This window comes from Palaemon carinicauda, chromosome 20 (assembly GCF_036898095.1).
Source record: "Palaemon carinicauda isolate YSFRI2023 chromosome 20, ASM3689809v2, whole genome shotgun sequence".
NCBI classification, from domain to species: Eukaryota; Metazoa; Arthropoda; class Malacostraca; order Decapoda; family Palaemonidae; genus Palaemon; species Palaemon carinicauda.
Genome location: NC_090744.1, coordinates 56,080,452 through 56,098,588, shown reverse-complemented (window position 1 = coordinate 56,098,588; position 18,137 = coordinate 56,080,452). Strand labels below are relative to the sequence as shown.

General features: G+C 38.4%; 1 protein-coding gene across 1 annotated transcript; it reads right to left on the bottom strand.

Annotated features, from left to right (window-relative positions):
* Positions 1-3,822: 3,822 nt before the first annotated feature.
* LOC137659814 (uncharacterized) lies at positions 3,823-17,875 on the bottom strand. Its single transcript, XM_068394609.1, has 6 exons — positions 16,966-17,875; positions 16,324-16,647; positions 16,058-16,233; positions 15,529-15,892; positions 14,288-15,267; positions 3,823-3,933 (listed from the first exon to the last, which is right to left on the bottom strand). The coding sequence occupies exons 1-6, from the start codon at positions 17,873-17,875 to the stop codon at positions 3,823-3,825; spliced, it is 2,865 nt and encodes a 954-aa protein (XP_068250710.1).
* Positions 17,876-18,137: the final 262 nt, after the last annotated feature.

Sequence of the window (18,137 nt, the reverse complement as noted above, 5' to 3'; positions counted from 1 at the left end):
CCACTGATCGAAAATACTAACTGTAAAAGACCAATCTCCTTGGTTTGATGGCGAGTCTTTGGTGAAAAATAGGGAAAAACACGTAAAGAAAGAAAGTGGAATAAGTTAAAAACTGAAGGTACTTGGGTAGAATACAAAACTGCTACCTGTCAATATAACTAACAACTAGGAAGGAAAAAAAGTTAATGCTATAAGAGAAAGATCCTCGCAGCAGCAACAGACATAAATAAGTTATATCATCTCCTGACCAGGAGCTAGCAAATAATTTTCTGTTATTCTTTAATAACAAAATTGAAAATATACCCAGGTCATATGTAAATAATAAACATCAGATTAATGATACACCGGGCACTCAGACAAAATTAATAAGATTTAGCAGCATAACAAAAGATGACATCACCAAGATTATCAAGAGGGGAAAGAAAACCAACTACACAATCGATCCTATGCCAATATCTAGCGTAATTGGAGAGAGAAACTTTTCTAGTCTAGCCGAAATAATAATGAGAATAGCAAATGCAAGCATTAATGAATGTAATACCAGGCTGACACTTGCACGACTTTTGGTCACGAATTTGTCGTGGCAAGTCGTGCCATTTTGGGGCACGAACTGGGAGGCTCCCGCACTGTTCACGGCTAGTTCACAATGAGTTCATGGCGAGTTCACAAATAGTTCACGAATGCATGCCCATCAGTGTCCACATTGCCACAAACAGGCACGACAAGTTCACGCATAGTTTGCACATAGTTTGTGCACTTCCCACACTGGCACGATGAGTTTGTGCAATTCAGAAGGTGTCGTACCGACTTGGCCACGCCATATAAACACAGGGCCTCTCCAACCCCTGGTCATTTTTGTATTGGCCTTGGAAGAGACAACATGCTTAATGTCAAAGACAGAATCATTGCAGAGAGGAGGAGATGCCTATACCTGGCAGCTGCTCTAACAAATTTTTAAGAGCAGCAGAAAAAGCTGGTAGAGGCAGAAGAGCAAGAAAAGGCAACCCCACCTTGAAGAAAGACACAAAGGAAAGTGTGGGTCAGGGAATGGTTAACCACAAGGCACGAGTTCGGACAGCGTGACTGTCTACTGACTGAACTCCACAAGGAAGATCAAAGGGGCTACAAAAATTACCTCTGAATCACAGCTGTCCTGTTCCAAGAGATGGTTGAGAAGTTAACACCTCGCCTCCAGAAACAGTCCACCTTCATGAGGGAACCACTTCAAGTTGGACTCAAACTGGCTACCACCCTCCGCTTTTTAGCCACCGGAAATTCCTAGTCAAGTCTGCAGTACAGCTTCAGGGTTGAAGCAAGTACCATGTGCAAGTTCATACCCAAGGTGTGTAAAGCCATCATCGTGGTCTACAAAGACAAAGTTCTTTGCTGCCCCAAAACTAAAGAAGTGTGGAAGGAAGTTGCTGCCAGGTTAAGCTCCAGATGGAATTACCACAAGTTTCTGGGGGCTGTGGGCGGCAAGAACATCGCCTTATAGAAGCCACCCAATGCTGGCTCTAACTACTACAACTACAAGGGCTTCCACAGCATTGTACTGATGGCAGTGGCAGATGCTACCTCTATGGGGATGTTGGGGCAGAGGGTAATGCGTCAGAGGGAGAAACATGGAGTAACTGTTCCATGCATGATGCTGTAGAAGAAACCAGAGCTGTAGTGCCTCAGCCAGAACCACTCCCAAATGATGACCAGCCAGTGCCCTATCACTTCGTACGGGATGACGCCTTTGCTCTCCGAACCTGGATGATGAACTCATTCTCCCATCAGTCACAGGTCTTAGGAGAACGCATATATAGCTACAGGTTGTCTCGTGCCCGTCATGTCGTGAGGAAAGCCTTTGGAATTTTGTGTCAAAGGTTCCGTTTCTTCTTGACGACGATGCATCAGCACCCCGACACCATCAACCTGATCACCATATGCGCCTGTTTCCTGCATAAGCTCATCCTCATCAGATACCCACACGCAATTTCAGAAGTGGACTGCGAAGATCCGGACACACATGATCTGATCCCTGGTAGATGGAGGATTGACCGACACCTGCAGGGACTGCTGCCTCTAACCGGCCATCATACCCAGAAGGAAGCAAACGATCAGCGAGACTACCTGTCACATTACTACATGTCCCCTGCTGGTGCTGTCTCTTGGCAAGAAAGAATGATAGTAGCTCCATGAGCGGCATCCACAGTTGTTCCATTTTTTAGATAAAAGAAATGTTTATTTTTCGTGTGTTTTATTGTCATCCTTTATATTTTGGTTTCTTTTTCTTTCCTTTTTCGTTTATTTTTTTGTTTTGTTTTGTTTCTGTATTTCTTTCACTTTATTTTAAGGTTAAAGAAAAAAGCAATTCATTAACATGAAAACAGCAAACAACAAATATGTACAAGTATCAGAGTCCAACTATTTACAAATATTTAGAAGTGTCTCATCTCAGTCAGTGTCCTTGTTGGTTCTGGTACCGCTGCATGGGGATACCTGATGGACTGGTGTTATGTTGAGTTCCTTGGAGGTGTAGAGGGATGAGCGTGAAAGGCCCTCTTCTAAGTTGTTGTCGGCGGACCCCAGGGTTAGGACCGGGAAGCTGAGGGGTGTCACAGGTGTCTTGAATGTGGCTGACAGCGATGACACTGAAGGTGTTGGTGAAGGATCCTGGACAAGGGTGGCTGACGACACTGAAGTTGTTGGTGAAGGAGCCTGGACAAGCGTGGCTGACGGTGCAGGTTGAATCCCTGGTTGCTACTCCATAGTACGAGGCCAGGAGGACTGGCCTGAAGGCTGTAGTGACTGGGATGGCAACTACGTTACAAGTGATGGCTGACTGGCTGGAGGTTGCTGCTGAGGCTGCTGCTGCTGCTGCTGCTGTGGCGGTGCCTGTGAGGTGGCTGTTTGAGGTTGATGCCAGAACTGCTGCTGTTGAGGAGGCTGCCAAGGTTGCTGCTGCTGTGAGCCTGGCTAGGTCAAGAGTGGTTGTTGATGTGGCTGCGGGAAGAGCTGATGCCTCTGCCTGTAGCGGTGTACAAGGTTGAGGCAGTCTATCTGGAATTCATGCCAGGAGTTTTTCGGGATGGCATGTATGTGGTCTTCCAGCTGGCACGAAAAATCGTGTACGATCTTGTACCGGCTGATGTGGAGGAATCTACTTTGGAGATGATCTGAATCATACAAACATTATAACAATTTAGTACAGCATTTCAATGCAACATATTGCACATGCCATGTCAAAAGCATTGGATGAAACTGGAATACAATCTGCATGTGGACATTAAGATTCTCATCTGTTGCACTACATTACTAAGGTTGCTGTGGGTCACCCAGATGTTGGCAGTTGTGAAGGCTGTCTGTGTTGTTGGTGGGTTGGACCACTTCCCTGTGCCTTTGCCCTTCCTTCTGCTAGTAGATGCTTGGCTCTGGGAACCTGTGGACCTCACTTCATCATCGTCTCCATCGTTGACCGTCACTGAACCTGACTCTGGGACAGGAAACTGCTCACTGGGGACTGTCTCTCCCCGGATGATGTGTTGTATCAGAAACACCAGGTCTCCATGATCTGGTCGTCCTGGGTACTCCTTTGTGGCTGGCCAGCTATACTCTTCTTTTCCTTCTTCATAATCTTCCCCACCCTGGTTATCAAGTTCTCGTAATGCTTCATGCATTGGGCACCAGTGGCAGGACGCTCCAGCTGCTCTCCAACTCGGTCTCACCGGCTGTTCATGCCGCCATGTTGAGCCCCTCCATCTGCTTCTTATCATACAGCTGGGGGTTTTCCTTCCTAAGGTCGGTCAACCTAAACTCGGCCTCTTCTGTCCAGTGCTATTCAGGGATATCTTTCTTGGACACCCGGACCCACTTTTTCTGCTTTCTGTTAGCCTTGTCCTCACTGGATTGCTTTCTCTGGCGTTCAATTGGATCTGGCTGCATCTCCTGGATCACAATATCGAAAATTGATATAGATGACTGAGGGAAATATCTCTAGCAGTAGTCTATGCCTCTGGCCTGTGGGCTTCTGGCCTTCTCTGCTCTCCTCTTCCTCTTGTCACCTTGGTTTTAAGCATGTTGTCTTTTTGCTGGTGACCTCTGGAATGGCGAGCAGTGTCCTGGAAGCTCTATATATACCCCGACACAGACGTGAGCGCACTGCTCGTGAACTATTCCTGAACATATTGTGAACTGCTCGTGTCATGCGCAATCTGTTCGGGAATGTGAAAACTAGTCAAGAACTGCTGGTGCCATCAATGCGTGAAGTACACGAGACCATGTCTGTGGGAAGGGAAGGCAAACGCTGCAATGCGCGCATATTCGTGAACATGTCGTCAACTATTCATGAACTTGACATGAGCTCTTTGTGCACTATTCGTGGCAGTTCGTGACAGTCGTGACATGGCACGCCTTTCCACGCACTGTCATGCACCCTCCCGCATCATCCCGACTAGGTCACGACGAGTTCACAAACAGTTTGGGCATAGTTCAGGACCCGGTTGCAAAATTTTGTCGTGACCTAAATTTTGAACATTTCAAAATTCTCGTCACGACATGCCATGAAGTCGCGATAGATTTATGTACACTTCACGCCAGTTTATGAATAGTCTGCACATTGGCACGACTCGAGTCATTCCAATGCAAGTGTCAGCCTGGCATAAGTCTCCTAAGTCTAAGAAAATGGCTATGGTCACACCAGTTTTAAAAAATGCACCGGACTACCAAGAATTAAGCTCATATAGACCTATTTTGAATATATCCTTTGTTCCAAAAGTACTTGAATACGTAATTCTTGAAAAACTAGTTAGTCACTTAAAAGTAATAGAAGCTTTGCCTGACAACCAATCTGCTTACGGATAACTACACTCTGCGGAGCCAACCATCTGCTCTGTTGAAAATGATATGCTGGAAATGATGGATGAAAATAAATTTGGTATTTTAATATTGCTTGATCTCGGTGCTTCTTTTGATAAAATTGTTCATCCACTGACGATCTAAGGTCCATTGGCGTTGAAGATCAAGCTTTTGAATACCTAAAAGACTACTAGGTTGGTAGAAATATTGTGTGCAAATTGGAAACTCTTATTCATTATATGAACACTCAAACAGTGGGGTGCCCCAGGGAAGTGTACTTGGCCCATTCTTATTCTGAATCTAAACTATTGGTCTATCAAAAATACTACAAAGGTATGGTGAGAAGTTCAAATAATTTACGGATGACACAGAAATTTACTTCTCCATAAATGATATAAAGGACACTACTGAAACTCTAAACCGAATCCTTGATAGTGTTAAAGAATGGATGACATTTAAACAACTAAAATTAAATGAGAACAAAACTGAATTTGTGGTGGTGGATAAGAGAAATATCGTGAGAAACTTGGGTGATACTCAAATGAACATAAATAATGACCCAGTGCCGATATCTAGTAAAGTTCATGATCTAGGTGTATTTCTTGACTGTATCCCGGCTCTCAATGCCAAAATAGATAATGTAGTAAAATGTACTGGTTATCATCTAAGAAATATTGCGTCTATAAAAAAGTACCTAGATGAAAATTGACCAATGCAACTCCATCTATTAAAATTTACCAAAAGTGCAAATTAAGAAATTATAAAACAATAAAAGGTGTCCCACCTAGGGAAAGGATCACCCCTAAACTAATTGATTTACACTGGCTGTTGAAAAAAGCGAGCATTGAATTTAAAATATGTTCCATAACCCACCAAATTATCAGAACCTCTCGTCCAAAATACTTGAAAGAATTTCTACATATTGCTCAGTTAACAGATCGTGTTGACACGAGAATAGCTACAGATGGCTTCAAACTATTGGAACCTAGATATATTTCTAATGTAGGCTCCATAGCCTTCAAATACGCAGTCTGAGACGATATAATAAGCTCCCATGAGACATCCGAATGATTGAAGATATTAAGGCTTTCAAGGGGAAACTGCAGGCTTTCTTATTTCCTCAGTCATACAACGTTGACGATTTAACAGTAAATGAACAATATGCGATATGAAATGTTAAATACTCTGAACGAACAAGGTAAAACAACATTGGAGGTCCTGTAGAGAGTGGGGTTGCCCTGCTGTATGGAACCAGAAAAGCATCCTTCAAAGTAAATAAAGGAAGTGGTAGTGAGAGTGGTCTTCATTCTTGGTTCATAGGCACCTGATAATAAAACTTCAGGAGGTTGAGGTTCTAGAATAGTTTATTATGGTGAATATTGGTTGTTATATTGATATGGAGTATGTGATATATATGATAGTGGGAGGGGTTAAGGATTCATTGTTCATCGTGAAAATGTACATGGATAATTATCATGGAATTCAGGTCTTTTGAAAAAAGCCCATGTCTCCCATTTTGTCGAATGTTCTTTGAGCTGCTGTCAATTGTGTTGGTACTAAACGTCTCATTCTTGTGAACACTGGGGTAATAGATACTGTGCTTGGTGACAACCATGGTTGTCTGGCTTAGTTATGGGCAGAAGATGTCAGAATAAAAAGGAAGGAGGTGGGTGTATAGATTTATAGGTGTGCTTAAATGGCCATTGAAGTTTAAGGGAGCAGGTGATAAGGGTTTGGACAAGTAAGAACTGGTGTTGACTAACCACCGATGTGCTACATCAACCAAGAGGTGGAAATGGTCCAGGAAATCTGCCCAAAATAAGAGGCAGCGTGATGTTTTTTGAGGAAGATATTCAAACTGTACCTGACACCCTATAATGACATGTATAAAAATCTCACAATCTGGAGGATATCAGAATCTTGGTATGACAGGCCAGGGATCTTAAAAGTGAACGGAGCTGAAGGAAATGAAAAGCACAGATATCTTCCAGAAAGCAAGCATTAGATCCTGAATCACAAAAATTAAGAGAATAATTAATGAGGAGGCCACAACCATAGGTGATGGCTTACTTATACTTTTTTACTATTAACATCTGTTAGGTAATTTCTTAGCAGCAACACCTGATCTGGAGTGATAGGAATGTAAAGGATGTCATAATTTGTTGTTGATTGATTGATTAATCTGAAGTTTTCTGACATCCTGACTAGGTCGTTGTGGAGGCCATTGGTTTGGGCACAGGCATAGGGTATTTTAGGAAGATTGTGGGTGGCTTCATTGCTTCCATGGTTTATTATGAGGTGAGATTTAATGTCTTAAAGCATTCACCACTTCATCAGTTGGCATGGAATGATTGTCCCTTTTGTCATGAAGGGAGTTGTTAATGAAGTTCTTGACAGTGGGGATTTGGCTGTCCATAAGGGCACCTACTCTGGTCATTCGCTCCTTCATTTCCAAGACGTGGACATTGGGAACGGTGGATAGCACTGGTTTCGCCAGGTGTTTGGCTCAAAGGCAATATATAGGTTTACTTCACGAGGAAAACCATCTGTGGCAGGCTGAAGATTAACATTTTGATAGAATAGTTGTCGGATGAGCCGAAAAGTCTTGGCTACATGGTTCGCTTTCAATGGTAAGTACTGCCCCAGGAGGTATGAATTGAGCGTATTATAGTCTATGGGGGAATCCCTTTGCTTGCAATGCCAGACAGAGATATATGGGAAGCTTTAAGAGGGCAGCACAGCAATGATGTAGCATGCTTTCCTCCCTGAATGAGTCACGCCCTTAATGTGGAACTGAACCTCTGCTTGATGAAGACAGGTAAACACATTTCTGCTAGTGAAGGGCAAGCCGATATGTCGGGGTTGGTGGTGGTCATTGTTAGTTTTATGGCGGATGAAATACTGAGCTGAGGACAAATTGAAATGAAGACAGCTCTGAAATAAATAACTTTATTAGGACACAAAACAAGTATTTTCTGCCCTTAAGTGGTCTCAGAGGGATGATAATTCCTTGCGTATTTTCAAAGTCTTTTCTTTCATAATAATGTTAAGATAGGCATAAAAATAGTTACTACAATAACAGAATTATTATAGATTTTAAATTACCTCGTTACATTGAACGAATTTTTACTTGAAGTCTGACGGCCGTTGCAGTATAAAAGGAATCATAGATAAGACATGTTTTTTTTTTCTTTTTTTTTTGTATATGTTGCTTTAAACCAGAATTATATTGATCCAGAATAACATGCATTAATGCATATATACAGTAGTCTATATATTCAGTCTGTAACTTGGTTAAGAAAATATGAACTTTCGTGAGTGCGTGTCTCTAATTTGTAACTAACCATAACATATGAAAACAATATATATTCTTAAGTAATTAGCAGGGTTAGTTATTGGAGAAAATTAGAATATAAATCATTATATTTTCTTGTACCCTTTTCTTTATCTGCCTATTTCTAACTCAGTTTCTGCTTTGCGTTTAGTACATTACCTACGTTCTCCTATTATGGGCAGTGTTACCATAAAAAATAATCGTTGTTTGTTCAATCATATGATAAAATGAATAGCAGGTGTCACATATAAATAATAGAGAGAGAGAGAGAGAGAGAGAGAGAGAGAGAGAGAGAGAGAGAGAGAGAGCATATTTTACTTTGAATGTGGTTATGTTTTTATGTACTATTTAGAAATAACACAAGTATATGTTGACTTCGTTGATGGCAAGAACAGCGATGAATAAAAATATCCATGAAAAGTATGAGCCAAATGATAAAAAGGTAATAAAAAAATTAAAATAGGAGAAGAGGGTTAAGACGATAAAGAAATGATCTTTAAAAAACGCAACTAAACCCTGGAATGGAGAAGGGAAATAATTTGGTAAAAGTTTAGAAAAGGCCAGAATGATCAATGTTAATCTCATGAAGATCCTATTTTACATATTCAGAAGACGACAGAAAGAAAAAGTGTACAAAGTATTCTGCTAAAATTCATGTAGTTTTGAATTAAGGAATTCCGAAAAGGAAATATATTGCGCTCGTTTCATAAAATTTTACTGGTTTTTATCAGTTGAAAAAGTCAATATAAAATCAAATAAAAAGTACTTTATCGTCTTAATGTTTAAAAATTGAAGTAGATAATTGAATAATTTTCACCTACAAAAATAACCATTTCATGACCTCAAAAGATCTAAATCGATTTTATCGGATGAATAAACAGTGAGATGGTGACGTTTAGGACTGGATTATATTAAGTAGAGAAATTATACATAACAACCTACCTGTTTAAAATGCCTTTAAGTTAAGTGAGTTTGAAATCATTACAGTGCTATCATTACCTATCATATAATTTTATTGTGATTAGTTGCAGCTATATAGCGTGTTGATATACTGTCAGAACTGTTGTTCCTAAAGGATTTAGTAGTCTGGTAGGTCAAAAAACACAATAAACTCTAGAGGTAGTATCTCAACGGGTTAAGCAACCTTTCAAAATCCACTTTGATTTAAACTGAATGCATATAAAAGATTATGCCGAGAATACAAACAGAAACCTTATATCTACAGATACTAAAACACTGAATTATTTCAAAAATCTTTGTCGTTTTTCTGCCAAAAATTTGATTATCTAAAAATACTCTTTTCGTCTCTATTAATATCAGATTACTTCTTCGGTAACATAGATCGAGTGAAGTTTCAATTGATATTTAGCAACAGATTTACCCTCTTGTTTTGTACAAAGAAGGACCATTAAGCATATACAAGGGGAAGACAACTAATAAAAGCTTGATCTTCATATATGCATCCTCTCTTAGGGCAGCCTGCTTTTGCTCATGGCCTGTATGTATTAGTGTGTTACTGTTGTTAACATACATTTGGGTTCCCTTCAAATGTCATCTAAAATGTGTGTAGTATTATAGTTGGTATGTTACATCTTCAAGTAAAGTCAAGTAAGTTAACTTTAAAATGGTTTATTCTTTAAGAACAACAGTATTAACATCTCCATCACAGGAGTATAGCTGGTTTGGTCGGATGACCATTCCGTATGACATCGTCCAGTACTCTAAAACAAATATCCCTTAGCATGTTAAAGTTATTTCAGCACTTAGGGATTTATGTAAACACCACATTAACACCGGAAGATACTCAGTTCCGTTCTCACAGGCAACCTTTCTCACAGACTGGTTAGTGTTTACTCTTCATGAAAAATGTTACATTGCTGAGGTATGGTATTCACATCCTGCTTTGATATGACTACAGCACTTCTCACACTAGCTTCTACTTCCACAGTGACCTATTAGGTCATGTGTTTTAAACATGTAATATATAATTATTACATAAGCTCGGCCAGCTATCTCAATTTAAAAAAAAAAAAAAATTTAACAACACGTCAAAATATGTTTTTGTTTAACTTTAGCCATAAGCAAATGAGGATGAATGCTCAAATAGGCACATTAAAAAATAATAATAATAATAATGCATATTAACAGATATTACCAAAGCAAAGAAAAAATGCAAGATAAATACAGATCACATATATGGTACATTGCTAGCAAATGATTATATGGTACCCCCCCCAAAAAAAAAAAAAACTGATATACATATGATTCGGTAACTTTGTTAAAGAATAATTGTTACCTTTGTCAGAAATATAGATTATTATAATACAGTAATTAATAAAAATATTTGTTACCTTGGTAAAGATACAATTTTAGTGCACAAACACGAATTCCTGGTACGTACACGTACCACGGTTTCGTACATATATATTTATATATAGGGCTTATATATTTTATTAGATGCCCATAGATTCTGTTTTTTAACATTCTGGATTATATATTTTATTAGATGCCGAAAAAATTAATTTTTTTTTCTAAATGTTTTTTAAATGTTTTTTTAAATATGCAAATGTTCTATAGTCTCTTCAATTACATATTGCTAGCGTACTAACTGCTTTTCGTACACAACACTTTTCCAAGATATTTTTACTCCTTTGAGCGAATGATGGGGCCACTTTCAAACGGCTTTAAATTGAATTAAATAAGGAGTTTTGTCTGGACATGGCAAAACATACTCTGTTTGAGCTGCAAATTATTGTAACTTAACCTACGCCAAACAAAGATGTTAACGGTGATAAATATCATCACCGTCACACTTATTCCTGCTAGTAGTATGTAAAATAGAAATTCTTCATAAGTCGGTGACGGGTGGTCCATCTCGGTCAATTTCATCAACCTCTTGGCTACCTGTTTGTTGTATGGGAGAGGTAAAGAGGGAATTGTTGTTGACCATGTGAAGTTCGCTTAGTAGGCTCGTTCTCTGATGATAGTCTTGATTCCATGCACCATGGAATTAGGGAATGTCCCGATACAACAATCTGCTGCAACGAAGATTTGGGAATAGGACGTGGATCCGTCCGGGTATGATACATTGAAGCCGGCCTTTTCGTATCGTATCCACGAGCCGTTGTTCAGTCTGCAATTGAACTTATTATTGTCAAAGGGATAAAGCTTATCCAGACAATTTTCATTTGTATGGGAGAGAGCACAGTCTAGCACTATACCTAACTCGCATGAATCCATTAAGTGTTTATGGAATTCAAATGAGTCAGCTGTACATATTTTTCTATCCATTGTGTCTGAGAAGTGAGTTAATTGATTTAAGTCATTAATGACCGTATGTTTCCTTTTCTGGGGAAATCAATACGTGTCCTGTACTGAATGGAATAAAATCGGGGAACAGAGGTGTGATACGATGACAGAAAATGCTTACAATTATCGACTGAGCCTCGAAACTAAACCCTGGTAGATTGAAAAAGAGGATCTTCAATTCTTTGGAAACCCACATTAACAAGAAATAGTGAGCTCTAAAAAAAAGAAAAAAAAGAAAAAAAAGAATAAGCAGAAACATCCATCAACAACAAAAAAGCTGATCAACAAGCACCTCAAAGGTTTATGAAGAGGACAATGACCTGGAAATACATATGATACATACATATATATATATATATATATATATATATATATATATATATATATATATATATATATATATATATATATATATATATATATATATATATATATATATAATTATGTATATATATATATATATATATATATATATATATATATATATATATATATATATATATATATATATATATATATATATATATATATATATATATATATATATATATATATATATATATATATATATATATATATATATATATATATATATATATATATTTATTTATTTATTTATATATATATATATATATATATATATATATGCAAATATATATATTTATATATATATATATATAATATATATATATATATATATATATATATATATATATAGTCACAACTTAATTAATAACATTAACGTTTTATGTTAAAGCAGGTTCTTTTTAATTTGCAGAAAGCCGTTACATAAAAGAAAAAACAATAGTATTTTGTTTAACCTTAAGTACCTTTAACAACCAGTTATAGTTTATAAACAATGATGGCAAAGGACAACGAGGGAGTATGATACAAAAAGGAAATATAAATATTTATTTACAAAAGAAAAAAGAAAATAATTAAATAATATTTGGACCGAAGTAAGTTTCAGGTCACTGCAGCGTAAACTTGATGCTCCTTTGTAATGAAGTGTTGTTAATGTTAATTGCAGTTCTAAAAATGGAGGACAGTTACTAATACCAATACTTAACTTCTCGTAAAGTATCATCAACGGCGCTGCAATTGCAGTAATAAACATGAGGGACCAGGTGATAAATCTGAATTGTCTTTAGGGGCTGTTCAAGGCTGATATCCTCTCCCGTGTTCGTAATGTGTCCGTCGCAGATTAAAAGGTGTTGTAATCCTCCAGATAAAGACCAAGATTAGTATCGAGAACTTGATAAAAACACTCGATCACAGCAGCTCTTCGAAGGCAAACATCCATGCATCAGCAGCGAAAGAATGATCAAACGGGCGTGACAGTGGTATAAGGAGCTGAAGACTCAAAAACAGGCGTCGATGTCGAATAAAGGGCGCTAACAGCTACACACCATTGCAGCGATCCAAGGCGAATCCACTGCTCTCAGTAGATTATTACCTCCCAGAGGCAATTCCAACCTCTCTAGCGTTCAGAGGATCACTGACCGCAAACTTGGGCTTTTCCCGAAAAAGAAGTCTCTCTGCTTCCACGTCATCATGTAAAGGAAGAAATTGTTGGATTAGAACTACCCTCCTTAACGACTGCAAAATAAATAACAAGCAAACAACACCCAGTCACCAACAAGCAGCAAACATACGACTGCGTGGGCAAAAAAAATAAATAAATAGATAAATATATAAATGAACGAACGAAAATACTTTCGGGCGTGATACCCCCAACCTAATAGGTAAAAAAAAATATAATTTTTTTTTTTTACAACTCATATGAGAGTTCCAACCAATTTTATATCTCAACATGTACTGATAAAAAAAAAAATTAACGGCAACGTTAAATGGCCTGAAGACCAGTAAATTATCACTTCCACAAACAAAAAACCAATGATGAAAGAACGAGATGTTGCACCAAAGACACTGCAAGAAGAAAAATAAAATAAATACGAAAACAAAACAATAATCCAAGTGGAAAAGACATCACAGATTTCTAGAGAGGGCATCAGCGACGACATTGTCCTTCCCTTTCACATGTTTTACAGTCAAATTATATTCCTGAAGCATAAGACTCCAATTAGTGAGCCTTCTGTTTTTGTTCCTAAATTTGTTCACAAATTTTAAAGGGTTGTGATCTGAATACACAACAATTGGATCAACGCTAGATGTTACATAAATTTCAAAATGTTGTAGAGCTAAAACTAAAGCTAAGGCTTCCTTTTCGATTGTGCTATATTTCTTTTGATGCTCATTAAGTTTCCTAGAAAAATATGAAACATGATGTTCAATACCTTCACTATCGTCTTGCAATAGCACTGCTCCTACTCCGAGATCGCTGGCATCCACCATTAACTTGAACCCCTTCTGAAAGTCAGGTGATTTCAAAATAGGGTAGGTGCTTAAAATGCCTTTTAATTTATCAAAGGCTCGTTGACATGTATCGTCCCACAAGAATTTAGATTTCTCTCTTAAAAGATTAGTTAAAGGAGTTACTATTTCAGTAAAACTGGGGACAAACCTGCGATAGTAACCAGCGAGACCAACAAATTGCCTTACATTTTTCCGAGTTTTTGGAGTGGGAAAAGCTAGTACAGCTTCAATGTTCTTTTCCTTGGGTAATACTTTACCTTGTCCGACGTGATGTCCTAGGTAGATAACTTCAGCCTTTCCAAATTCGCATTTAGAAAGCTTTACAACCAAACCAGCGTCAGCAATTGCACGAAATAAGGCCCTGATTCTATCGACATGGTCTTTCCAGTTGTCACTGAAAATAATTATATCGTCCAGATAAACTACACAACCCTTCAATCCATTCGTGATCATCCACATCATTCTCTGGAAGGTACTGGCTGCGTTCCGCATGCCAAAGGGCATGACTTTACATTCGAATAAACCTTCAGGTGTTATAAATGCCGATATTTCTCGTGCATTTTCAGTCAGAGGAACCTGCCAGTAACCTTTTAAAAGGTCTAACTTACTAATATACTTGGCATTACCAATCTTATCTATGCAATCTTCTATGCGAGGCAGAGGGAAATTGTCAGCAACTGTTAAGTCGTTTACTTTCCTGTAGTCAAAACACAACCTGTCTTGTCCATTTTCCTTTTTCACTAATACAACTGGGGAACTCCAAGGACTGCTACTTGGTGTTATCAAGTCATTCTCCAACATATAACTGACTTCCTTTCTCACAGCTTCAGCTTTCTGTGGACTTAACCTATAAGGGGCTTGTCTAATTGGCTGGGCATTTGGCTTTAGTACCACATCATGTTGCAAACTACGCACAAGACCAGGAGTGTCCTTAAATATTGACGGATGTTCTTTGAATAAATCCTTAATATCCGTAGCTTCCTGAGGATTCAGATGTTTAAACAAACTATCTGGGATACAAAAAATTTTAGAGTTTCCGCCATTCCATCCATATTCTTTGCTTTCCACTTCTTGTCCATTACATTCTTTAGGTACAACAGCTGAAACAGATTTAACAGTGTTAGCTCTGGAAAAATATTTCTTCATAATGTTAATATGACACAACTGATACTTTTTCCTCCTCCCTGGAATTTCCACGAAATAATCAACATCATTCAGTTTCTTCTTAACCACTGCTGGACCTACAAACTGAGCTCTGAACTGACCTGGAATAGGAAGTAACACTAGTACTTGTTCTCCTGCTTCAAAATTCCTAACTTGAGATTTTCTATCATATTGAGTTTTCATTTTAGCCTGCGAAGTAGAGAGATTATTTTGGGCCCATTGCCAAATGCTCCTTAATTTCTCTTTGAAAGACAAAATATAATCAAGTGAATTTATTTTACCACTACCCCCTTCCCAATGTTCCCTTAATAAATCAAGAGGTCCTCTCACATTGTGTCCATAGACCATCTGAAAAGGAGAAAAACCCAGAGATTCACTAGGGGCTGATCTTAAAGCAAAAAGCAATAAAGGCAAGTCTTTATCCCATTCCTCAACATGGTCTAAACAATACTTAGTCAAAGCATTCTTCAGAGTGGAGTGAAATCTTTCAAGTATTCCCTGACTTTCGGGATGATATGAGGATGCCAAGTTGTGTTTAATGCCAAGTTCATTCATTTTAGCCTGGAACTCCCTACTAGTGAAATTAGAACCTTGATCCGACTGTAGCTCTCGAGGCAAACCATAACGAGAAAAGAAGTCCATGAGATGCCTAATTACAATACCACTCTTAATGCCTCTAACAGGTATTACCTCGGGAAATCTAGTGGTTCTGTCCATTATAGTTAACATGTACTGAAAACCTGTTTTGGTTTTGGGTAAAGGACCCACAATGTCAATAACAATTGGCGTGAATGGTTCTTCAACAGCTGGGATAGGAATTAAAGGCGCTTTAGTAATTTTCTGGTTGGGTTTTCCAACCATTTGGCACTGATGACATGACTTACAATGTCTGACTACATCTTTCTTTACAGAAGGCCAAAAAAAATTATCTTTCACTTTGGACAGTGTTTTTCGTATTCCTAATTCACTTTCATGAGCCTCTTGCAAAATAAAATGCCTAAACTCACTAGGTACTACAATTTGTTCCCTTACCTTCCACTCTTCATCAGTAGATGCGGTCACTGGACGAATTAATCTATATAACACATCATTCTTTAATACATAACTTGCTTCACTTAAATCATCCTGTTCCTTTAGCTGTTCTGCTTCTTCATATATACTTTTCAATTCGCGATCTTCTTTTTGAGCACTAATTAGGGTTTGCCTATCTGTAAACGTGCAACTAAAATCTGTAGTAAAGTCTTCAGATATATTAACCATAGACTTTAACGAAAGATTTTTTATCTGCTTGGACTTACCTTTCGTTGTCTTAGGTTGAGTTTTGGTTTGGAAGCAGTTTTCCAAAATTATGTCAGCTTCTCCACCTTTGACTTCCTCTCTAGATTGGACTCGGGTTACTGGAACAACAGGTTTAACATTTACCATAACACGTTCATTAACCACACTAGCCCCCTTTCGACCTTCTGATGCACAGGCTGTGCCACTACCTTGCATCACATCATTGCCTATCAACAAATCCACACCACTCACAGGCAATGCACTAACTACAGCCAGTTTCAACCTACCAGTTACCAAAGGAGATTCCAAATAAACTTCTTCCACAGGCCAAGATGTTACTGTATCTGGGAAACCCCCAAGCAACACAAAATCCTGACCTTTCCGTGAGAAATCTTTAGGGAGAGAGGTTTCCAGAATGCAGGACTGGCACGAGCCAGTATCCCGCAGCAATGCAACGATATTACCATCAGTTGCCTCAGATCCAACTTTCACTATACCTCTAAAGACAAAGTCTTCAAATTCCTTACCATAAGGCATGCTCCCACTCACCTCTCCTTCAAGACTAGAAGACACAGGCGGCACTGACCTACAATCCATCAACATAACTGGTTTAACCGACTTAGTTACTTCAGGACAATGTGACTTAACATGACCTTTCTTACCACACTTATAACAAACAATGTCCCGGGCCTGCCTCGCACCCCTCGAAGGCGATGAAGGACTTTCTCTACCCTTTATTACTTCCACCTTTCCTTCACCTGCTTCCCAATGAGTTTTCTTCTTACCATAATGCTTGTGTGACAAAACAAACCTGTCTGCTGCCTTTGCTGCCTCATTCACATTATCAATGTTAAATTCTTCAATATGGATGCGGACGTCTTTGGGAATGTTATTTTTAAAATCCTCCAACAAAACCAGTTCTCGTAACTCGGCAAATGTAGTTGCCTCCTCTGCAGCCAACCACTCGTCAAGTTTAACTGCTTTCTGGCCCTCCCATTCTACAAATGTTTGATTAAACATTTTACGCCAGGATCTGAATTTCTGCCGGTAAGCTTCTGGGATTAGCTGGTATGCATTTAAAATCATTTTTTTCACAATATCATAATCACTGGAATCTTCTGCACTTAACGCTGCATAAACTACTTGTGCCTTACCAGAGAATGCAGATTGCACTAATACAGCCCAGAGTTCCTTGGGCCAAGCAAACTGATGAGCTACTTTCTCAAAAGCAATGAAAAATTTTCCGACATCTGACTTGCTAAACTTAGGAATTAGCTTAGTTCCCCACTTATCACTGAACTTAGCTGGCACAGAAGCACTCATAGAAGTTTCATCGGACTTTGAAGACTTTAAAGTTATCTCTAACTCAAGCCTTTCTTTATCAGCCTCCATTAGCGCTCTCTTTTCAGCCAATATTGCTTTTTCTGCTTCCATTTGCTCTCTTTCAGCGTCTCTCTGCTCTGCTCGTTTAGCGCGTTCGAACTCCTGTTGCTCTTTTATGAAATATGCTAAGTCAGATCCTGACAATCCAAGTTCCTTACCTATGGCAGTTAACTCGCTTAAAGTTGACATCTTGTGAAAATAAGCAAATGCTACTTAACACGATGAACTATTAAAAGTTTCCCGTAAAGAGAGAATAAAAAAAAAAATTATACTTTTTCACACTACCTCACTGACCCTTTGCCGTCCTGTCACGGTCGCCAATTTATGTCACGACTTAATTAATAACATTAACGTTTTATGTTAAAGCAGGTTCTTTTTAATTTGCAGAAAGCCGTTACATAAAAAAAAACAATAGTATTTTGTTTAACCTTAAGTACCTTTAACAACCAGT